The sequence below is a fragment of the Scardinius erythrophthalmus genome (assembly GCF_964197995.2).
Source record: "Scardinius erythrophthalmus genome assembly, chromosome: 13".
NCBI lineage: Eukaryota > Metazoa > Chordata > Actinopteri > Cypriniformes > Leuciscidae > Scardinius > Scardinius erythrophthalmus.
Window position 1 is genome coordinate 36,760,826 of NC_138233.1, and position 25,755 is coordinate 36,786,580.

The 25,755-nt window shown below is 42.3% G+C and overlaps 1 protein-coding gene across 2 annotated transcripts in view; it reads left to right on the forward strand.

Moving 5' to 3' along the window:
- Window positions 1-25,755, forward strand: part of nlgn3a (neuroligin 3a) — a 241,725-nt gene that overhangs the window by 74,815 nt on the left and 141,155 nt on the right. The window contains exons 3-4 of one of the 2 annotated variants that reach the window (XM_081383279.1): window positions 3,395-3,454; window positions 18,857-19,006. In XM_081383279.1, coding sequence (XP_081239405.1) covers window positions 3,395-3,454; window positions 18,857-19,006 — 210 coding nt within the window. The remainder of the gene's footprint in view (window positions 1-3,394; window positions 3,455-18,856; window positions 19,007-25,755) is intronic. The other variant, XM_081383280.1, reaches the window with a different exon arrangement.

The following is a 25,755-nucleotide window of genomic DNA, read 5'->3' on the forward strand; positions in this document are numbered from 1 at the left end:
ACCAAATCCTAATCCTACCCTAACCCTATAGTAAGTACATGCAGTTGCTTAATATTACTCAGTACTTAAATATATATTTACACTGTAACAATGACACCTTAAAATAAAGTTGTAACCTAAAAAAGTTATATATAATATAAATGATGTATAAATGTATATACATGCAAATATTTCTCAAATATAAACATGCATGTGTGTGTATTTATATATACAAAACAATTATACACAATACGCACACATATATTATGTAAACGCAAACTTTTATTTTGGCTGCGATTAATCGAGATTAATCGTTGCACAGCCCTAGTACATTTACATAAGTTTGCATAGACACAAAAAAATGAGATATTGACACATTGACAGCATTTAAAACAATTATTTGCATACAGTAGGAACACCTTTACAAAAATGTTAAAATGATCATTGTTTTGTTTGCCGTGGGACACAAAAGTAGATTTCTGAATATGCTGTGACTCAAGAAAATGACCATCAAATAGACTACAACTGCACCTTAAAATAATTCATTTAAAGAAATTCATTTCATTCTTGCTCTGTAATTCAAATCTTCAAAATCATATGATTGTGTTGGATTATAAACTCAAATTCAAGTCTTCATTCAATGATCTCCATCCTCAGTAGCGATCATAACCACCAAATATCGCACTCATTAAAAATTCTGCTGCTTTATGATAAAGTTTTACATTTATGCTCTCGCCTGCTTCATCACCGCTTGTGACATGCCGTGTTTCGCCATCTCAGAGTCGGCATCATCAGAAACGCTTTGAACATCATAGAAGTCAGTGGAGAAAAGCCCCGCCCCCTCATGACGGGATTGGTCACATGATTGTGACGGCAGGAAACAGGGGCGTTTTGGAGACTCTTTGGTTCGCTGCAGTTTTAAGAAGAAAATACTCAGACTGATTAATTTGCACATTAAATTTGCATACTAAAAACACCACATAGACAACATTAAACACTTGATTTTCACCACAGGGGGTCTTTAATATTCCTCTGCATACTTCACATTGAAATTCTTTTCCAGAAGTAACAAAAGATCAAATATTACGAGAAACGCAGAGGAATGAGAGGCATGGTTAAATAGAGAAGCCACACAGGGAGGATTTGAGACCGACAGTAAAGTGAAAACCATCTTGGATTGTTAGAAATCAACATTTCGCCAATAGGTCCCTCGCCACATTGTGACCTTTCCGATATGTAAATCTGGGCTCAATCCATTGTCACTCTGACCCACTTCTCCTGCTCTTCAGAATGGGATGCACTTTACATTCAGTGAGCTTTTACACTGACGCATAGGTCAAAGAGGCTGTATTAGCTCACTGTAAAAGCTGAAGTGTGTGGAGACGCTGGACCAGATGGGCTGCCGTCCGCTGAGGTTAATATCAATGTGATAAAAAGCGCTGAATAAAGCTGGGAATCTTATTCAGAACCATTTTAGACTAATTATTCACATGGCATTCATTTCTGTCAACGGTTCTTGAAGCTTGTGTTTTAATGACAATACGAATGCAATACTGTACTGAAATGGTGGTGCTACAAGAAAACTAAATGAAAAGTAAATGCAGTGCAATGTCAAAGCGAATAGTGTAGTCTGGGTCAATATGAACAAATGAATGATGAACAAATGATCAAAAAGACGTTTAAATCATCTAGTGACTAACTTGCTCAGTTATAAAGTCAGTGTTTTTATAATGTCCAACTCAACATGAAGTTTTGTAACACTCGATTTTAGTATTGTATAAGTAAATGTTAAAATTAACAAACTAAGATGAATACATGCTTTAGAAGTATTTTTCAGTGTTAGTTCATGTTATCTAATGTAGTTAACTAATGTTAACCTTATTGCAAAGTATTTGATAAAACATTCAAATATGATTCCAGAACATTTATCAAACGTACAATCGTACAATACAATGAGTATTCATCGTAGCATCAGAATTGGGAGATATAAAGTCAGAATTGGGAGATATGTAGGCCTACACACAATTACGAGAAATAAACTCTCAATTCTGACTTGATAACTTGCAATTTCAAATTTATATCACACAGTTCTGACAGTTTTTGTCTGTGGTGTAAAACAAACTTCCATAAAGCACGGTTTTCATACATTGATGTTATTGATGGTTGATAAATCCAGGGATTTTGCATTTGTCATTTGCCATATATTAACGCAGAATCGTTTGGTCTGTGAATACTCTCAATGAAAAATAATAATATAGTTTATGGGAACTGCAACACGGTGCCATTAAATCCAGACGCACTACAAAGGACATTTGAAGTGACAGAGCTTTCTCGCCTCGGGTATCACAGCTGCCACCTCTCTCAAACAAAGCATTCATTCAACTTAACCTAACAGTGTAACGCCACACACCTAGTGCGCTACAACACACGCACGAGACAGGTCTTTCCATGCACTTTAAACATGTGTTTGTACTGCTAAAACTTCTTAAAAGAACAGCATGCATAAAAAGATTGACCTCCCTTCTCTGATCCTTTCCCACTGATTTAAGACATGAATCATTGGGTGACCAGGATTTTGCCAAGTAGGACAAGTTCCTGGAACAGCTTTCCAAACTGACCCGACAGATTTTAGGGATAGGGTTTTTGATAATACTGTAGCTAAACATGCAGATCAACGAGTGTGCTGATTTATCCAACTGGATCTGTACAAACACTGATGAAGACATTGTGGTGATGTGATTAGTTGCATCTGTGTTTTGTAGCGTTCACTTGAAATGAACACTAATGATGAAATGATTACGCTCTGAAAAGCAGAGTCAAATCTATATTAAGGCATTTTAAAATGGTCGGAGAATAATGAAGTTTACTCTATCATTACAAATTGTAGCTTGTCGTGTTAATGCTTTTTAATGCTTTTATTAATAGTGTGTTAAGCTCTTGACCCTCTGAAAAGTATGTCATTTATTTGAATGAAACTGCAGCACTCATTGTATTGTACTACTACTTTGTTTGAAAAAAAAAATCTGTATCTATGATTTGTAATATTAAGAACAGACTTAATAAGAGGGTTGAACACAACCGATCGTTTATTTGAATGCCCTGCTATTGAATAATCTGTCATGTTTTATAGACATTTAACCAAATTTACATCAAAATTCTAACCTCTTATTAGGGTTGTGTTCTAATAGATGCACATTATGTGAACTTGATTCTGCAAACAGTATTAAGCAATCATGTTTGTACATTTAAGTGATTTGTGTTAGCTATTGGTCAGTTACAGTCAATGAATACTGTCTAATATTGATCACATGTGGCAGCTCTTTGTTAAGCTTTTTTGTCCATTTTTCTTGTCTTGATGATCATACTATTTTGAATTGTCCTGTGCTTCTCTGTATTTTCCCCGCTTTACTAACAGGAACCCATTCCAAAAAACAGGGCGAGGATTTATCCGATAACGACGGTGATGAAGATGAAGGTATTCTCTTTGGTGACAAAAGACAATTGCATGTCTTGGATCTTTTTTTTAGCTTCTGTTTTCTGTACTTTGAATGCAGCCCTCCCTCTTGCACCTTTTTATCTTCTCTCATGGTCTAAAGAGTCATCGAAGTCCTTTGTGTGGCTGTGGAGGATGACTGTGTTTTGAATACATCAATACTTAGCATGTCAGGGAGATTTTTAGAGGTAGCGTGAATTGCGTAGGTTCAGCTTGGCTCCGTGTTTTGTTTTTTCTTCTTCTTTCATCTGTTGTATATACAGTACTGTAAGAGGCTACAGACGCATAATTGTGTTGATTAGCGCAGTGATTCTCAACTGGTTTTTCTTCACAACTTAACATCATAATTTATCATACAAAAGTCACAAGAATATCCTTAAAATCAGATATGGAAATCTCATGAACAACATAAACCCAACAATATGCTAAATTATTGAGTTTGGTTTCTAAAGGACTTTACATATACGATTTACGATGCAAATAAATACCAAACATTTGAATGAGGTCAGTTGTGTCAGTGGTTCACTATGGAGCGAATTATGTGCCATAATTAAACAAACAAATCCTCAAAAAGGTTAATTATAGATCAAATAAGACAGAAACTCACCTGTTCACTGCTCATTTTCCTCAGCTGTAGGCAAAGGCAAGTTTCAAAATTAATCCCATAGTTTAGCGCCATCTACTGTTTTAGAGAAGAGGAAGTTGTTCAACTGCATTTGTGAGAAAATCTGCCTGGACACATTTGTGAGAAAATCGAGCCAAGAGATCTCATAAAAAGCCAAGTGTCACACAATCATAACAGACAGATATGCATTTGTATGCACTAGATTTGGTATTTGTTCAAAGGTTACATGCAATTTGCAGGGTGCTTTGTATTTATTTGTGAAGTATTATCTTGGCTCATTTATTTATATTTGTAAAACACTATACGTATTTGTTACTCCACTGCATTTTCACTCAAACTGACCTTTGTACTTGCACATTGCTTTCTGTTTGTTTGCGAGTCGAGTTTTCCTTTGCAAAGCAGATCGAGTTTGTTTGCGAGTCGAGTTTTCCTTTGCGAAGTAGATCGAGTTTGTTTGCAAAATGCTGGATTTGTTTGTTTAATTATGGCACATAATTCGCTCCATAGTTCCCAGCACAACACACTTTTAGGTCAGCACGAAACATTTTTATCCTCGTCACAAGTAATCTTGGGTCATGTTGGCTTGCACCTTGCATAGTTCTGTCCATACCTTTCAAGGATAACGGCATGCTACGCAACCTGTCCATGTTGCCAAATCTCTGATTATTTTCTACCAAAATTGTATTGAGTGATTGAACGCAGACTATTTAACACAATGCAAACTGCTCAACACAAACGTCACCCATTGCTATGACCTCCACATGAGAAACGTTTTACATTGCATCATGAAAGGGTGATTTTACCATTTATTTATTTACATAGAATATATTATGCCTTCACGCTTTATAGTTAGATACACAGGATCGTTTCCGAAAGGTTTGTAGCAGATGATGATGAGACATTGAGCGTTGTGTTACAGCGCTTGACCTGCGTGCAACATAGGCTGCATTTACACTGCAGGTCTTGATGCCCAATTCCGATTTGCTGACTATATCCGATCTTTTTGACGACCCGCTTACATCATCTTTTAAAAGTGACCCGTATCCGATATTTGCATTTACACTATACACTGCCAAAACAACCAAATATAGACGTTCTGGCCCGGAAAATGAAGTAAAACAGCTCGATATGCAATGGATGTAATAGCAGAGAAAATTATTATAGTGATACGCGGATCGCGGTTATATCCGCGGGGCAGTAGCGTAGCCAGGAATCACAATGTGGGTGGGCCCAGAGAAAATCAGGTGGGCACAGCCTAAAATGCATCTGTTATCAAAATAGGCCAACACAACTACACCTGCTTGAATACACCACAGTTTAATCAGAGCACAAGCATGTATGTCATCATAAGCAGTGTTAATAAAGAACATAACGATAAGAACAGCATTTCCACTGCGCGCGGCCAGGCCACACCACACACACACGCGCATCTGACAGATGCGAAACAACATCATCAAATCAGCAGCAGGACAGTAGTGGACAGTGTGTAAAAACCAAAAACAATGCTTGGTCATAGTCTGGCTCAGCGGCCACATAAACCACGTTATATAAACAACATTGACTAGGCAACTACATAAACGTAGATTGGCTTACTTTTGATGACTAGCTTATAACAGGAGACGACGGGGCTGGGGGTCGCACACAGTTTTAAATTCGAACACATTATTCTCTGAGTGTACACACACCGGCGGTGTCTGTCCGCTGCGCCCAGCAACGGCTCAGGACCTTGTTCAAAATCTTGCCGCGTCACAGAGCGCTATTTACATAGTTTTATATTAAATTTACATTTATTTGTCTCAAATCGTAGTTAATGAATCTGACTTCACCCTGGGCTGCAATATACGTTTAGTTTTATATTCGTGTACAGAAATCAGCTGCTTGAATTAAATTTGCTGACATTATCGGATTTTCAGGTGAGAGTTGTCCTAGACGCGGCGCTGCGCGTCCAGTGTGCGACCCCCTTAAGAGTTGAACACTGCAATGATTTCGTTATAGTCCAACGATTCAGTCAATTCTCCTGAACATCTGCATTATCTTCCTCCTGTGGTGGCTGGTGGCCGTGGTCTTTTTGACACAAACTTGTTGCTCTGTTTAATTTTAGTTTAACATAACGTTCCTTAGCTAAACTTCAGTGTCCCTCTGTGAAATGTGCTCGTCGTTGTGAAGGGGGGATGGGCTGTTCGCAATCATCCGAGTCTGCGCGCTACGCGGGCATTTCGTCATCACCATGACAACCAAACAAGAATCAAGAAACATTAAGATTTATTTTTATAGGTCAAAATTGTTATAATCTGTCACAGTGTCTGGTTGTGTTCCACGTGTATCCACTAGATGTCCTCCTTTTCCCCACGGTGTCATGCACATGAACTTCATCTCCCACAATTCCTGTCTGTGTATCACACCCAGGTGTTAGTAATTGTAATCACCAGCTGTCTCTCGTTTTCCCCTCATCATGCATGTATTTAATGCCCTGTTTGTCTTGTGTTCTTTGTGGATCAATGTTGTATGTCACGCCGCTTCTGTTCTTGTGTTTTCCTGCCTTGCCTGTTTATTGTTTTGTATTGATTTCCTGGATATTGAACCCTGCCTGTCTTGACTTCGTTTTTGGATTACCCTATTAAAACTCATCTTGCTGCATTTTGGATCCCGTCTGCTTTCATCCTTGTGCGGTTCGTGACAGATTGATCCACCTCAAGAAGATCCAAGCAGTATGAGTTCCCGTCGCCATTTCTCCACTGCAAGAGGTGAGCGGAGACAACCACCACCAGAACCGTCTTTCAGTGAGTCCCAACCCAGGATGAACATTTTTGAGTGTTTTGCTCTGTGGGCTCGGAAGACAGACGAAAGGTTCATCGTCAAACCCCCTGAGCCTCAGCCCACAGAGAGTTTTGTGTCGGACCACGCCCCCCGCCATGAAGAGTCCTTCAAGGGGACCCGCTTGGCCAAGTTCCGTGGAACTCGGGGTGGTCGTAGAGGAGGCGGGGAGGGTCGGGAGGAGGTCCAGTCCCATCACTCGGTCTGGCCACCTTTCGATGCCGAAATTCCTCCGCCACGGGCTCCACCCAGTCAAGAGTCGTCCACTCGCCATCAGAGACGGCAGAGGAGGAGGAAGTTTCCCGGTCCTGACCTCGATCCCGAGACAGTGTCCGTGATCCCGAAGCCCGTTCAGCCGGTGGTCATCCCAAGGCCCGTGCAACCAGCCAAGGTTCCGAAGCCCGTGCACGTGCAGCCGGCTGTCATGTCCTTCTCAGAGAATGCATCGCCGCTGCCCAGCCCAGAGAATGCATCGCCGCTGCCCAGCCCAGAGAATGCATCGCCGCTGCCCAGCCCAGAGAATGCATCGCCGCTGCCCAGCCCAGAGAATGCATCGCCGCTGCCCAGCCCAGAGAATGCATCGCCGCTGCCCAGCCCAGAGAATGCATCGCCGCTGCCCAGCCCAGAGAATGCATCGCCGCTGCCCAGCCCAGAGAATGCATCGCCGCTGCCCAGCCCAGAGAATGCATCGCCGCTGCCCAGCCCAGAGAATGCATCGCCGCTGCCCAGCCCAGAGAATGCATCGCCGCTGCCCAGCCCAGAGAATGCATCGCCGCTGCCCAGCCCAGAGAATGCATCGCCGCTGCCCAGCCCAGAGAATGCATCGCCGCTGCCCAGCCTAGAGAATGCATCGCCGCTGCCCAGCCTAGAGAATGCATCGCCGCTGCCCAGCCCAGAGAATGCATCGCCGCTGCCCAGCCCAGAGAATGCATCGCCGCTGCCTAGCCCAGAGCTCCATACGCCATTAATTCCGTCCAGACCTGAACCTGCACCTCATCATCGAAGATGGCGGAGGAGGAGGAAGACCTCCGGCCTCCCCAATGACCCGGAGGCCGTCCCCGAGCAGCCCGCCATCGTCCCGGAGGCCGTCCCCAAGCAGCCCGCCGTTGTCCCGGAAGTCGTCCCCGAGCTGCTCGTCCTGCCGGCTCCACCCACGCCTGCCGAGCCTGTGTCTTCGGACAAGATGGCCGCCGCCGAGCCTGTTCACGTCACGCCTGCCGAGCCTGTGTCTTCGGACAAGATGGCCGCCGCCGAGCCTGTTCACGTCACGCCTGCCGAGCCTGTGTCTTCGGACAAGAAGGCCGCCGCCGAGCCTGTTCACGTCACACCTGCTGAGCCTGTGTCCCCTGACAAGATGGCCGCCGTCGAGCCTGTGTCTGTTCCTGAGCCTGAGCCGGTGGTGTCTGTTCCTGAGCCTGAGCCGGTGGCGTCTGTTCCTGAGCCCTCAGTGACCGCGACACTGGCCATTATGGCCACAGCCATGTGGTGTGTGTGGGCTACGCACACACTTGGGCCGGTGGTGTCTGTTCCTGGGCCGGTGGTGTCTGTTCCTGGGCCGGTGGTGCCAGTTCCAGTGCCTGGGCCGGTGGTGCCAGTTCCAGTGCCTGTTCCGGTGGTGCCAGTTCCAGTGCCTGTTCCGGTGGTGCCAGTTCCAGTGCCTGTTCCGGTGGTGCCAGTTCCAGTGCCTGTTCCGGTGGTGCCAGTTCCAGTGCCTGTTCCGGTGGTGCCACTTCCAGTGCCTGTTCCGGTGGTGCCACTTCCAGTGCCAGTTCCAGTGCCACTTCCAGTGCCGGAGCCGTTGGTGCCAGTTCCAGTGCCTGAGCCGGTGATGCCAGTTCCTGTGCCTGAGCCGGTGGTGTCTGTTCCAGTTCCTGAGCCGGTGTCTGTTTCTGTGCCCTGGCCGCCCGAGGGAGAGTCTCCGCCCTGGCCGCCCGAGGGAAAGTCTCCGCCCTGGCCGCCCGAGGGAAAGTCTCCGCCCTGGCCGCCCGAGGGAAAGTCTCCGCCCTGGCCGCCCGAGGGAAAGTCTCCGCCCTGGCCGCCCGAGGGAAAGTCTCCGCCCTGGCCGCCCGAGGGAAAGTCTCCGCCCTGGCCGCCCGATGGAAAGTCTCCGCCCTGGCCGCCCGGGGGAAAGTTTCCGCCCTGGCCGCCCGGGGGAAAGTCTCCGCCCTGGCCGCCCGGGGGAAAGTCTCCGCCCTGGCCGCCCGGGGGAAAGTCTCCGCCCTGGCCGCCCGGGGGAAAGTCTCCGCCCTGGCCGCCCGGGGGAAAGTCTCCGCCCTGGCCGCCCGAGGGAAAGTCTCCGCCCTGGCCGCCCGAGGGAAAGTCTCCGCCCTGGCCGCCCGAGGGAAAGTCTCCGCCCTGGCCGCCCGAGGGAAAGTCTCCGCCCTGGCCGCCCGAGGGAAAGTCTCCGCCCTGGCCGCCCGAGGGAAAGTCTCCGCCCTGGCCGCCCGAGGGAAAGTCTCCGCCCTGGCCGCCCGAGGGAAAGTCTCCGCCCTGGCCGCCCGAGGGAAAGTCTCCGCCCTGGCCGCCAGATGAACTGTTCCCCTTGCCTCGACCGCCTGATGAACTGTTCCCCTTGCCTCGACCGCTTGATGAACTATTTGTTTCCCCGTTCTACGGTCCATGTTTCCCTGGTCCTCATGGAGTCTGTTGCCCCTGGTGTCTGTTTCCCCGCACGGACCTGGCCCCCCATCCCTCCCCCTGGTCCTCCACCGGGCCACCTCCCTCCTGAGCTTTTGTTTTGTTCCTTGTCCTGTCTTGTAGTGTCTGGGAGCCACTCCGTTGAAGGGGGGTAATGTCACAGTGTCTGGTTGTGTTCCACGTGTATCCACTAGATGTCCTCCTTTTCCCCACGGTGTCATGCACATGAACTTCATCTCCCACAATTCCTGTCTGTGTATCACACCCAGGTGTTAGTAATTGTAATCACCAGCTGTCTCTCGTTTTCCCCTCATCATGCATGTATTTAATGCCCTGTTTGTCTTGTGTTCTTTGTGGATCAATGTTGTATGTCACGCCGCTTCTGTTCTTGTGTTTTCCTGCCTTGCCTGTTTATTGTTTTGTATTGATTTCCTGGATATTGAACCCTGCCTGTCTTGACTTCGTTTTTGGATTACCCTATTAAAACTCATCTTGCTGCATTTTGGATCCCGTCTGCTTTCATCCTTGTGCGGTTCGTGACATAATCGCAACATAATTTCCTAGGCTACCTTGTGAGGCCACTGAGTGACTAGATGGGCCTGACTGACAGGTGGGTGGGCCCAGGCTCACCCAGGCCCACCCGTAGCTACGCGAGTGCCGCGGGGGCTCTGCGAATAATCCGCGGATCGGGCGGGTCAAGTAGGCTAATAAAAATGACATTCTGATTAATTTCGGGTGGGTTGCGGGTGGATAGATAAATCATTATTAACGAAAATATTAACTACATTCTCTAAAATATGAGCATGTTCCATTCCAGTTTAAGTTTCAAGGGAGTAAAGCCTGTTTGTGCCATTAGGAAAATTAAATTCTGTCAAATAAATTTAGTTTTAAAGAAATGTTCATTTAAAAGCAGCGCTCATTCATCAGTGTATTATGTTACCATTAGAGATGCGTGCATTAATCGTCGCCTCGAGTCCGCTGTTGAAGGTGATGATCATCCATTTATCCTCACGTGTAACAACACATAAGTATAATAACTTTGACCATCGGGTGCGGATACTTAAATCAGAGAAAATTATTGGTGCGATTGGATGATTTGTTTTTGGCTGCGGATTCGCGTGACGTTGGAGCTTATCCGCCATCTCTAATAATCCAGTGTTTTGCTTTCCGCACTATTTTCAAAGGTCAGCAAAACATTGCTCTCGTAAGGTGTAGAAAAAAATTACTCCACTGTGTTGAGCCTTCGACCTCCATCGCGCTTATAATAAGTCATGTGTTCTCAGTTGGTGGTATCCACCTGAGTTGACGTCACTTTTTTTAATGACGTACAACTCGCATTTACTGGGGAATATCTGATTTGTCTGCTTACATGGCACACGCAAATGCACGTATCCGATTCATATCTGATTTATTACCACATATGAATGAGGCCTGAATCCGATCTGAGAAAATCGGAATCCATGCGTATTTTTCCTGCTTACACGTTCACCGGTCATATCCGATCTGTGCCACATGAGAGGAAAAAATCGGAATTGGGTCACTTGAACCATGCAGTGTAAATAGGGCCATAAAGCCGGCTGTACTGCTGATGCTTGACGCCTCGTTCCTTTGAGTGTCATCTAGTCATGTAATAACTACTGTATAGCAGTTCAAGGCCATTGTATAGTGCAAACACATATTTTCGTGAAGTGGTAATCGAAATCTTTTTGTTATAGTCTCAACGTTTGGCTCCCGTTTATAGCATGCAAGGTTTTCTCACACTGTCTGTGTTCAGCAACATGGAGGCAGATATGAGGCAAGCATGTGTATCACAACACAGTTTTTAAAACAGCCGAATGGATTTAGATGAGGAGAGAGAGGCTGACAAGTTGTGGTAAGAGGATTAGCCACGGAGGGGGGAAAGCATGCGCGCAAGAGAAGTTGCCAATCAGCAAGAGCATTGTTCAGTTTCAACATTTATCTTGGGATATTCTGGGCTCAGGGTGGATATCTGGTGAGATTAGAATAGGGAAAGTATTCTTCCCCGGTTACTGCAAAAGGCTTAAACCCCAGAACCTATCTCAAATCCTGTTATTGTTGTTCCTTTATGCTCCTAAACTGACAATAGATTTTATAGGTGAGGGACATGTTCAGTGCTGGAGTTATGGTCTTGCTGTACGCCCCTACTGTGCCTTTGTTGGTTTAGACCAAGTGCTGCTCTCAGTTTGTGTCTGGCTGGCCACATTTACTGTGTTTGCAGGCAAGATGGCTTCGTATTTGCCATTCTACTGTTGTACTTTACAGCAGTGTCTAAGGCTGAAATGGAAACTGAAGCAAGTCACGTTTGAAGCGACTCAGTCAGGGGTATTAACAGCAGTGTTAATCGATATGCTTTCTTCAATACCAGTAGAGGCAGAGGCCTTGTAATGCACACGTCCACATGTAGAGGAGCTTCCCTCGGGAGGATTTGGACTTCCAATCCCAAGCGGTTGCATTACCTTTGCAATTGGCTGGTTCAGACAATCCAATTTCTGACTTGTGCAAATGTGGCGGCTCTCCATGAAAAATTCACTAGGCTCCAGCAGTCAAGCAGCATGTCCTTACAGAGGCTTTTCCGCTTGGTCTGGAGGTTGGGTTTATGGCCGAAGCAGTCCCAGTGGGATGTGGATTCAGCTCTGGATTGAGATGTAGTCCACTGAGGTGTCCGTGTTCTAGCCCAGGGCATGTTTTTGCATGAGGTGCCAATTACCTTGCATCAATGGCCTGCCTTTTTTTCCTTGACTCTGAATGGCCCAGGGATATGGCGTCAACTGTGACAATAGGGAACATGGCTTGTGAAGCATGCCATAACATTCAAATAAAACAAGAATACAAAGCAGGCAAAAGTGGCAAATGAGCTGAATGCGTTGCCCTAGATTGGAAGGTTGTGGTTGGTGAATAGTTCCTTGTTAAAGCATTTCGTTGTGATCTCCACTGAAGATATCAAATGTAAGAGAGCTACAAATGAGTGTTGACACTTGAGCAGCGCGTGAATGATATTCCACTTGAGCCAACTATATATCAGTATGCCCCATTTGTCTAACAAGGCGTGCAAGTCAAAGCAACAATACTCGGACACAGAATCTACAGTTGAGCTGCCACTGCATATTTGTGAATTATAGTAGTAGTGATCATGACACATTGTTCACCTTACAACCTCTACTCGTCTCTGGCTGCATAGTATCATTGCGAATCTAGGCCATGCTTCCTTGGCAAACATTTCTAGACGACATCACCACACACTTAACCCTTCGCCAGGTCACGCAGGAGCCTTTAGGCTCAAATTAAGGCAATCTCTTTCTGCTCACTCTGACTGAATCCCAATTCATCTGCTTCTAGGTAGGAATGCAAGCTAGGAAGCTAGGTGTCATAAAATAACACCTTGTTAACATGATAATGCACATACCTTTCTAGAGGTTAAAGTGTGCTTGGGCGTATACTTCTAAAATTCCTCCTGAAACTGTACACAAGCAACTTTCCAAGCAGTTTGATGTGTTTGATTTGGGATGCAGCAATCCTAATCTGATTTACTGTCTCTGATGGATACAATATGACTTTGGATTCAGCCCAGATGTCTGTCTTTAGCACTGAAATAGACTGGGCTCATATGACATAATGTAACTAGCAAGCTGTTGGCATCATTTCTCAGCTGGTGGTCCTTATTTCAGTCATCAAGCTTTGCACAAACATATTGCAGTGCCTCTCATTCTGTAGAACATCTCTGGTAATTAAGCCAACCTCAGGTGCTGCTAAGCAAAGCTATACAACACCTCCTTCCACTCTGGTTTTCACTGTTATTGTACATTTTGTAGGTGTATATGTAGGCACATGGAACTAATTATTAATGCAAGGCATGGCAGTAGTAATAAATTGTCCTTGGCCCACAGGAAGATATACCTTGTCTCATGTGTCTGCTGTCATAGACTTCCCACCGCTGACAAATAGATGCACATTGCCATTGCATTGGCTCGCTTATCCATGTGCTCTAATTGGGCAAAAGAGCACTTAACTCCTCTAGACACCAGCCATCTTCTGATGGTGCCAGTGGCCAGGCCAGCTCCACCTGCTGGGGTGTTGGGATGGATTTCACAGAGTTCAGTACCCACTGTCACACAGGATGGGTTAAATAAACAATGGGCCAAACTGGATGTATGCCTGTTTGTATAATGTTGTGCCAGTAGTTGAAGGAACAGACTGCAGACATAGTGCATATGTTGCGTTGTTGGCTAGTACGTTGAAATAACTTCTATCCGCAGTCTTAATCTTTGATGTATAACTTGCCCTGCACAGTTTGTGGCAAAGACATGAGTGTTACCTAAAACAACAGTGAATAGCAGAGGAAGAATCCAGAATCGGCTCTGTTGTCTCTGTACTTCTGTATTTGGTATTGTTTGATAAACACCAGAGTGCAGAGATCGGCAACCTATGGCACGTGTGCCAACTTTGGGGAGGAATATTCACTTTATGGAGTTAGAATGGTTGAATTATCCAAAATAATTAATTGATTGATTGGTTGATTGGTTGATTGGTTGGTTGGTTGATTTATTGATTGATTGATTGATTGTGATTGAGATTCACAAATAAATGTAAAGAGATTCACCAACAAATTATCAAATTCACAAATAAATAGATTAAGATCGAAAAAAAAATGTAAATAGTTTCACAAAAATGTATAAAACTCACAAATAAATAATAATAATAAAAAAAAATTACAATGTGATTTTATGTGATTATCCCTCCGTGTGTCAAGGTTGCCGACCACTGTCATAATGAATACAGTAAACTGAACATGTGTAAATACTGTTTCACTTCTTATATTGTCTCTGACAAGCGTCAGAAGTCGTGTAGTGCTGTTATGGCTCAGTGGCTTTATGTCTGCATGAGTTTCCTCCGGGTGCTCCTGTTTCCCCCATAATCAAAAAACATGCAGTATAGGTGAACTGGAGATGCTAACTTGTCCATAGGTGTGTGTGAGTCTTAAGATAGGTAACAGGGAGCGTTGGGTAAAGAACTTACCCCAGAAAGAAAAAAATATATATATAGGCATGAAAATTCATGGACAGTCTCTCGTATGACAAGAGATGACCCATTGAATCACCAAGAGTTGGATACGACTGAAATGGATAATGAATAAGCGCCACCTACTGTCAGAGAGTGAAATTCCCTTTGCATTCAGTCTGTCTGCTGTGTTTGGTCAAACCAGACAAATTGCTTGTGAAAATCAGAGTGCCTTTTTGTGCCGAACATTTGTATTGGTGAGAACAGGCCTCCACTGATGGAGGGACCCACACGGGTTTTGCATGGACAAAAGCACTCACGTTTGTAAAGTCCATTTTGCTTTGCATCAGTCTCAGGAAATTGTCTCAAATTTGAGTTTTTCATCTTGAGGGGTGTGAGTGTATGCAGTAGTGCTACTGGTTAGTATCTGATGTGGAGTCTGCATGTTGGAGCATTGGGTTTAAGAAGAAACTGCCCCCTCCCATCTCTCCCCCTCTCTCTCCCCCTCCTCCTCATTCACTGCTTGGGGTGGGCTTCAAAGAGCACATCAAACCCCCTGTCTCTGTGTTAGTACCATTATATATAATGCACATACACCAGAGCCCAGCCTCAAGAACTCACCTTCCTCAAAGGTCACTTGTCCCCATCTGGATTAAGGTTGAGCCATTGAAGTCTAAGTCTACAAATTGCCACATACACACCTTTTGCATTTCACTTAGGCCTATGTGTGTCATTATAACTTGTAATAAAAAAAAAATCAATTAAAAGTGGTGCTAGTACCACAGTAATGCCGTACCCCTACATCCCATTATGCCTACTCTCTTACAATATGCGGAAAACACTCTGTAAAATAAGTAGTATGCTGTATTTATGAAATAGTACCCGAATGACATTCTGCCAGTGAAGCCGCGTGTCTGATGTCGTAGGTCACATGACATTGCCAGCATTCAGGATGTAGTGTGTCTATGGCTGTGTTTAACTCTTCCCTTAAGGGGAATCCCTGCCGCCATTTTGAAGTGCGTTCAACTTTGTCAAGTGCATGGATGAGGGAAGTCTATTCGGACGAGTCTACTCAACATGGACACTTCAGGCAGATCCATAGACCACAATGCAACATGATTGTAACATCACAGCAGGTCACGCTCTAGTGTATATATTTAGAGTTATACGCACACATATCTATAAATAGTTGAAACTACTGTAGGTTGCTGTAGACAGTGTATAAAGGCTGCATGTGCATGTATTATGTATTTTCCTGCAGAGTCCGATCCATAATAGCTTCAGAAATATTCAGTTTGACCTGGAAATGTCGATCTCCAACATTTGTGTTATCCGTGATGAGGTCAGCGGTGGGGTCTAAAGTCGAAACCTCGGCTCGGGAGCTCATACAATGCTCACAATGAGAATGTTTGACAGTTTCCATGTTTTACAGCGTCAGTGCGAGTCCAGGCCACTTATCAGTGCTCACGCTGTCCAGTTCCTCTAGAGTGACAGGCCGTTGAGAGGTGGCCCGTGGAGAATTTTGAGAGGTTCACAGATAGCTTGATGCGTCCTCCTCCTCCTGAGCTCTACAGCTCTGACATCCCCCATGTTTTAACACCCTAATCACAACTCTGATGGAGATGCTGAAGACTTTGTGAAGAAGGTCGTTCATCTCAGGGGTGTTAAGTGTTGTTTCATTTTTAAGGAAGCAGGGGTCTTCGCCTTCCTTAGTTCATTTGGAGTTGATTGATGGTGGTTATATAAAGGAATAGGGTGCATGCAAAGATGAAACATACGCATTGGTTTGTGTGTGTGTGTGTGTGTGTGTGTGTGTCATAGCAAATGAGTCATGTTTTCATGTCAAAGAACATATCAACCATTATTGTGCATTCATGAAGTTGACATTTCAGTTTAATGTCCTATAGTTTTATTCCCTCATGTTTAAGGTCATTTATGTCCTGTTCATTCAAATGATGTTTTTGTGAAATGTCTTTATGATGCATTTTAATCAATATGTCTCCTCTTTTTCCTCAGGATGTGACTTTTGAAGGACTAGCTTGATTTTGATTTTAACATTATATATGAATATTTGCTTGAGAAGAGATCAGTTAGCAGAGTATTATGTTTTATACCAACATGATGTGAATCAACAAAAGAGGTTACTGATAACATTGACATGACTTATCTTTGTATTGTTTTTCTAATTGATCTGTTCATTCTATATCTCATCCTGTGCATCCCTTGTGCAGGAAATCTTGTGCATTCTCTCTCTCTCTCTCTCTCTCTCTCTCTCTCTCTCTCTCTCTCTCTCTCTCTCTCTCTCTCTCTCTCTCTCTCTCTCTCTCTCTCTCTCGCCCTCTTTTTCACACTCCATACATTGTCTTTCTTCCGTACGATAAGTGTCAACAGAGAATTGTCATTTCAAAGCAGTGTCTTATCATACTTCTATCAGATACCAGATAAATCTTTAAACGTAACCATAAATGTTTCAGCTGGCGGATCTGAAATGGAAAAATTCTATACAAATCAGTTCTCGCTTGTTCCATCAGATCAGGCGCGCAACGTGTGAATGCGTTCTTAACGTGTAAAGGAGACGTTAAGCAGACAGTGGCACAGTTATTGCAAATAACATTGTTTTTTTGCACAAAAAAGCAAGTCGGTAATTTGCTGTGACCACATACATGCAAATAAGCGCATATTTAATAGGAGGGCTTGAATGCGAACGGGGGCAAATGCACTGGAGTGGTGTTAGCGATTAGGCTTTCTCAAAGATTCTGAATTTTGATCTGCCGTATCCATGGCAACCTTCAATACAATACAGCATTTTGAGCCCAGCAGGGCTTGTGTCTCTTTCATCTCTGTAGAGAGACCATTTTCTCTGCTTGTGTTCTCTTTTATATTATGTCATTAAAAAAAATATGAACTGATAATGATTGATTGTTAAATGTCTATAAAAAAATATGAAAGAAATAAGAAACATTGGGATTTCTTTTAAAGGAATAGTTTGGCTTTTATTCTTCCTCGTGTACTTCTAAACCTGTATTAGTCTTTCAGGAAACACAAAAGGAGATGTTGCAATAGATTGTCTGAGTTTCCCATATAACAAAAGTGAATGTTGATATATACATCAAACTTTATTATTTTCAATAAAACATCAACATCTAAACCTCTGTTAATTCTCAATAACCAAATTGGTTTGTAATACCATTCTTTTGTAGTTTAATGCCATACAACCTACTATAGTACTAAAATATTTTCGCGGTAAAACACTTGCAAACACAGCTGCCAGTTTTTTTTTACCATAAACTTTAGTTAAATGTCATAAAACCTAAAATATTTCTACCATAATTTCTCGGTCAAAAAAATATTGCTACTGTTTTTGTTTTTGGTGTTTTTTTACGGTAATGTATGGTAAATGCTACAGGCATTATTTTTTTTTTGAGATCTATTACAGGTTTTTTTACCGTATTTAGGGTATATACTGTTAACCAATGAACATATTTTTTTCCATTACATTTTTACTGTTAAAATTACGACTATTTTTTACAGTGTACTGTCAAGCTTCAAAAATTAACTCATACAACTTGTACACTATATTCTATGTCTTCTGAAGTCATACAGTCATGTTAATTTAGTTTTAAATTGTAAGAAACTTTAGAGGTCACGTAATAAGAGAACCAATAGCATTTGGTGTCAATGATGCCAAACCTGTCGTGGCGTCCAATTGCACCAAATTTGACCTGAATTTCAGTGGATTTCAGATGAGTTTCAGTGAATAATGACATAAATTTGGTTCTCGCCTCAGAGCACTTGGAATATAGTGCTGACAGTATGTATGTACGGACTCCTTTTGTGGTGCTTTTGGAGCTTGGCAGTGTAAAACAACATTCACTTTTGCTTAAGATGATTATGCATTTCACGGAAGCAAAATATTACTCAGAACAATCATTTTAATTTTTGGCTGAACTAAAATACCCCTGCCCGTTTTAAACCCATCGGTGTCTGTGTGCCACAGCAGTGAAGTCTAACAAGGCCATTAAATTTGCGATGAGCTCATCATTTAGGCCACTAAAGCGTGTTAGAGCCGCCTGCAATAGCCAGTTAGGTTTTGACCTTCCATATGGCTTCATCTGTTCATATCTGTTTTGCGCATACTGTTCATTACGAGAGACAAATGACTCGGCTGATATGAGATGCATCTCAGACTGTAATCGAGCTGGTGGCTGGTATCTGGGAGGACTGTGAGACGCATTGCTGTGTTGAATCGGGCCAGTGGGGGAGTGAGAGTTTAATGGTGGCCACTCTTGCAGACATACGAGATACTGGAGCCAAACCTGTGATGGTGTACATTCACGGCGGATCGTACATGGAGGGCACCGGGAACATGATTGACGGAAGCGTGCTGGCCAGTTACGGGAACGTCATCGTTATTACGCTCAACTTTCGAGTCGGCGTCCTAGGTAAGCATTTTTCGTTGTTATATAACTTTCCAGGAGCAGCCATATTGGAAAAATAGTATAGAGAACTACATTTTTAGCATATGTTTGCTAATGTCTGGGTTTAATTATTAAAACTACTATTTTTACGTTTACTTGAATAATATGCTAAATGCTGCTTGCTGTATCAGTAAATGCAAAACACTGAAGCAAGAGATTCTGTTGAATTAATGAATCAGCGGTATAAACTCTTGCCAAAGTTCAGTCGGCTTTTTGTTTGGCTTGCACAGTGTTGTGTTGATTGAGAAAATGTAATGAATTATTATTATTATTACTTGTTAAAATCTGTGCAGAAAAATGTCCAGTCATCCAGTTATGCTTTTATATTTGACACATAAGCACAATGAAGAGTGAATTTTTTAAAGCACATCCCATATACATCCCAAAAAGAAGAGTCTTTGTTATACTGAAGTTCTTGTTTAACAGTTGCTTTTATTTATATGCACATATTAAAGCAGCAATCCTTCTGGAGTAACCTGAAGTCAAATGTCTTGATCAAAAGCACACTTTGTATAGTTCATGGCTGACTCCTTGCTGGATTTGAACCTACAACTTTTTGGAGACCACATCTGTTAAAGTGTAACTTTGCCGATTTTCAACCCACTTTGTATTGTTACAATGTGGGTAGTACACTGTATGTAAATGAACAATGTTTACTCATTCCTCATGTTTCCTGGATTGAGAAATTCAGCAAACGACCACCAGAGGACAAAACGCTCCAGGGCTTTGAGGAAAACTACAGATTATACTTCCATATTTTTGCATCCCCGCCCACAGACCGTCAGATCGACAGAGGGTTATTAACAGAACAGTTATTGTAAGAGTACACTGTAAAAAATTTGCTGTAGTTATGCAGCTATTTGCCAGTAACTTACTGTAGATTTAAAATTATGTTATTTACTGGCAACAGTTTGTTCAAAGTTAAATGAATATTAAACATTAACAATTCTTTGTCTTTACAGAATAAAACTATAAAATAACAATCTAATGCAAAGCATTCTGGGAACCAGAAATCTTCATCAACCTTTTTCTGTTTTTTTTTTTCCTTCAGATTTTGGTTCCCAGAATGCTTTGCATGAGGCTGTTATTTTAGTTTTATTCTGTAAAGATAAAGACTTGTTAATGTTTAATGTTCATTTAACTTTGAACAAATTGTTGCCAGTAAATAACATCAGTTTAATCTACAGTAAGTTACTGGCAAATAGCTGCCAATAATACTGTAATTTCTACAGATTTTTCTAACAGTGTAGTTTTACTACTGAAAATTGTATTGTACCATGTCTATGCTTTAAACAGGATTATGGTAAAAACTGAACACTCTTGCAACCAGTTTTATATGACGGTGTTTCGCTTCGGCAGTTTCTTTCAGTTTATCCCTCCGTTTTGCCTGAAACACTGTTCGTGCTCATCCACAGGGCCGGAGTGGGGCCACTTTTCAGCCCGGGAGTTTCAGGCCCAAGACCGGCCCACTTTTTCCATGGTGGAATTCCAAATTAGCACTTTTTTAAAATTGGATAAATGAAGCAACAGTTCAGCTCGTACTATTGTGTAGTTAGTATTAATACCATGGGTTAACAAATAATGTAAAGGTTAAAAAATAATTCACTTAGACCAGGGAACGGCAACTGGCGGCCCGCGGGCCAAAACTGGCCCGTCAGCAATATTTTCTGGCCCGCCGGATTATTTTGGCAGTCCTAAATGCTGTACAAAACTCTTCCACTACTTGAGAAAAGCCGTAGTCGCGCGGCGATTTCACCGCCGCATACTGTGTGAAACGCCCATAGGGAATAATGCGGCGCGGGATTACGTTTTAAAGTATAACTGTGCGTTCACAACGGACGTGAATAGCGCGTCAAATTCGCGCCTGCCGCGTCTAGTTATACGCTTGACCACTTTGTGTCCATTCGCGCGTCAAAAGACGGTAGCGGTCAGAACTCTGGTGTACTTTGGACGGAGCGTGCGGTCTGACTGACAATAGCCAACTCCCGACATCTTTTGACAGCGTATCCGCACTTAATTCTGACCGCCTGTACACCTAGCTCTGAGGAGCTGTTTGGTACTGAAACCATTGTCAGTCAACAACATTCTTTTTTTGCAAGGATGTTTGAAATAGTTCGACAGAAAATAGCCTACTTCATTTCGTCAGTAGGGCAATATGATTTTCGTTTATGTTGCTTAGAAACTTGAGTGATAGGCTTTGTCCTATTTAATTCATGTTATTTACATTTCATATTTTTTTTCTGTGACATTTTTTTTCTCTGCTGACAGTACAATGTTAAAATAGCCTAATATTTATACTGACACGAACACAATTTTTGTATAGCATTTATAATTATTATAGGCTACTCCAATCTCCTTCTTTCCATTAGAGACATTTGAATGTGAGATTATGGAAACGAGATCTAAATTTTGTGGACCCGTCAGGTCGGGAAATAAAGCGGGTGAACACCGAGTGTATTTTAAGCGGTTGCTGAATAGAACCTTGTGGGAGCGGGACGAAAAAAAACAGTCCCACGCAGACCTCCTTAAACCTTAGGTGTGTATGTGTGTGTCCCCGAATAAATAATAATAATAAAAAAGGAATAAAGTTCAAAAGTCGGACTGTACGGAATGAGGCATGATTGCTATTCACACCTTTATTAAAATGGCTGTAATATGTTACCACAATAGTAGCCTACTTGATCTGTTTAAAATGGTTTCCTTGATATATGCATAAGGTGTTAAATTAAAACTTAAAAATCAAAATTTAAATTTGTCTAATCCAGTAATTCATTTTTTCTATTTTTGATCTGAGCACAATCAGAAAATCAGAAAACACGTCCTTATTTTTTTTTTTTTTTCATTTCAGTTTAGGAAATAAATAATGGAAAAACAAGTCGTTTTTCATCTTTTTATTTTTGGTTTTAATTTGAAAAAAAAAAAAAACGATTGAATGAATGATCCACGGACGGTGACGGACCCATCATATTCCGCAATTATAGGCCTATATAAGAGTATTTAATTTGTATCCATAGGCCTACTCTGTGTAGCTGGCCCGCCATCTACTGGCTAAAAAAAATATTGGCCCGCGGCCAAAGTTACTTGCCGACCCCTGACTTAGACTTTATAAGAAGCATAAGAAGCAATTGCAACTTTTTCACACAATTCTGACGTTATATTTCGCAATTCTGACTTTATATTTCGCAATTCTGACTTTATAACACGCAATTGCTACTTTATATCACACAATTCTGACTTTATATCTTGCAGTTCTGACTTTATAAGCAATTGCGACTTTATTTCACACAATTCTGACTTTATAATTTGCAATTCTGACTTTATAACACGTTTTATGATTTTATATCACACAATTCTGACTCTATATCTGGCAGTTCTGACTTTATAAGCAATTGCGACTTTATATCACACAATTCTGACTTTATATTTCGCAATTGTGACTTTATAACACGTTTTATGACTTTATATCACACAATTCTGACTCTATATCTTGCAGTTCTGACTTTATAAGCAATTGCGACTTTATTTCAGGCAGTTCTGATTTTACATCTTGCAATTCTGACTTTATAAGAAGCAATTGCGACTTTATATCACGCAATTCTGACTCTATATCTCACAATTCTTTATAACACGCAATTGCAACTTTATTTCAGGCAATTCTGACTTAATATCTCACAATTCTGACTTTTTCACACGCAATTGCGACTTTATTTCAGGCAATTCTGACTTTATATCTCGCAATTCTGAGAAAAAAAGTCAGAATTGCCAGATGTAAACTCGAGATAAAAAGTCGCAATTATCTTTTAAAATGTTTTATTCTGTGGCGGAAACAAAGCTTCCATAGCTTACCTCCTGGCCTCTTCCTCCCATCCATCCTCCCTGACGCGTACCGTTACGGCCGGCCCAGCTATCAGTAGGCGCCGGCGGAGCCGCGGTAGCCTCCCTGAGAAAACGTTTTGAAAAGACGGGCTATGGACCCAACCATTTCTATAGGAGGGGAGGGGAGAACTCCCTCACATGGTACAACCCATGCTGAGTTGCGCGCTGTGGTGGCAGAATGCGGAACGTGTGTATCCTAATGTAACTAATGTGACATTGAAATGTAAAAAAAATAATAAAAAAAAATTCCTCGACCGGCCCAAAAGTGAAGCGGCCCACCGGGAATACTCCCGATTCTCCCGATTACCCACTCCGGGCCTGCTCATCCAGTTTGACATGTTGACTTCAAACACAGAGGTTTTTCAGATTTCCCATCGCTGCGTTCTCTCCGTATTTACGATTCTTTGCTGTCTACAACACGCTGGATCCTTCACTGAAAACCGGAAGAAACCCGGAACAACACAACTCGACCCCATTATGACTAAAAGTTTGCTAAGAAGTATTTCCTACTAAAGCAAGATGGTACAGTATTTCACACCCCGGTGTGAAATAAAACAATTACTCACAGTGGTTGTGTACTCGCAGGTTGCATTCGGCATATATTTTACAAATGATGTTTTGCTAATGGTACAATCTCTAGAGGTTGTGGAAGGAATGATGGCAGCACTATGAACTTAGCATTTTCCCTTTATTAAAACACAGGACACCCCTCATTTGCATAGTGATGGCTGCTGCAGATGTAATTGAAATTCAGAGCAGACCGAACAATTCCAGGGAAGAAAAATAAATAAATAATAGGATATTAATATGAAAAAAGAGACTGCATTTAATTATGCACCTTAAAGGTAAGAAGAGAGAATTATTCCTCATTTAGCTTGTGGCTATTCTGACTTGTGAATGTGAACATGGCTGTATGTAGGTTACAGGAGTTTGATGTAAAATTCATGTATTCATGCATGCATGTGCTTTATTTGAGGATCGCATAAAAGCAGTCTAGAATGAAAATAGCACTGGAGATGCGTGCGAATACAGTCTGGAAATTTGCAACACACTAACAGCGATCAGCTCACTGTACAGTCTTTATTCTCGAGCACTGTTTAATAAGTCTCGCTGGAGTTTTATCATCGCACTGCAGCGTTTCCACCTGTCCTGTGGATGTGATAATTATTGCTACTAAGTGTGGACCCTGTCTCTCCAGGGGCCCTATTTGGAGACTTTCGCATGTGAACTCCACACCATGTAGATGGCTGAGAACTCATTACAGGTTTAATATTTAATTACCAATGCCAGATGACCGGCGAGTCTTTCCTGCAGATGCTGCGTCTGGCTCTTTGTGACTGATGGGATATGTGAATATTGTGGCACTCAGATTTGATCAGACACAGAGTTTGCTCAGAGACAATTTGTTTATAGAAATCCTGTCTCGTTGGGCATCGACTGGTGTGTGTGTGTGTGTGTGTGTGTGTGTGTGTGCGCAAGTGTGGATAAGGCCGGGCTTGCTGGGACCCTTTAATGGCGTGTAATGACTCCTAGTCAAGGGGGAGTATCTTATATCACTGCTCTTTACAAATATAATTACTCACTGGCTCTCCAGAGCATGTCAAATTCCTTTTCTTGTGGGGAAAACTTAATTACTGTTTCCAGATGCATTAAATATTAACAATGGCCACCTCTCTTTTAAAGTCCATGGACCTTTGCCCTTTATCTTGGTAAGCCGGCGGAGCAGTTGCCAAATGTGATTTAGAAAAGATTCGAAATAATACCGGAGCTATGAAAAATATGGAATAAATCACCAGCACTTGGCTTTCAGTTTGGTTTTATTATTATTATTTTGCGGTCTATAGATATGATTTTAAAGCAGTACATTACGGCTGTTTTAGAAGTGTTTGTCTTTTTCCAGAGCTCATAGCTCAAGGCAACATGAATGTTTGATTGCTTTCCATTACATTTGCGGTTCTTTCTGACTCAAATCCACACTGGACGATTTACATTTCAATGCACATCATCAGTATGGTTGTGCATATAGATAAAGCGTGTATCTGCAGCAAACAGTGTGCATTTGTTCGCTGTCACGGGAGTCTAATTAAAAACATCATGTGTACGTGGCACAAGAAAAACGATTTCCATGCATGGATCTCCTGTGACTGGCTGGCACTGCCACATTGCAAATCAAATTCCGAAATTAACCATTCAGTCTTCCGCTCTTTATTCGGCAGATGATATTAGGTATTGGTGCATAGATTTTCCATATCACTGACAGCTGTCTCTTACTGCAAATGGTTTCCGATTAGATGCTGTGAAACCTTTTTAGCATTCAGAGTAAAATGTTGCATGTTCAGCTGTGCTGTGAAATGAAATGTAACATGAATTCCTCAAGAGCTGTTGCAAAATCCCCTGGCAAATATATGTTTCATGCTCGAGATGCATTTCATGTAAAGAGTCTTTCTCAGGAAACGGTGCAGTTTGTGCCTGAATGTGTCAGGTTTTATGTATATATAATTGTATTTTAAATGGTTATTGCTGAAGTAAGAAATTGTATTTCCCCACCTCAGGTGCAAAGTATTAAGGCCATAACCTATTCAGATTAGTGGACAACAAATATGAACCCTAACCCTAAAGCTTCTTGATATATAGAATAGGCTACTGTATATAACTAAAATAAATGTTAGTTATATACCCATGGCACTTCACTTTCACACCATGTTTTGTGCCAACACACACACACAGACGCACGCAAAATTGATATTAGCGGTCTTACTGTAACTGGCAGATGTCATTGCACCACATCACATTATTATTTTCAGTTAGTAGTTTTGTACTTTGTGCCAAAAATGTTT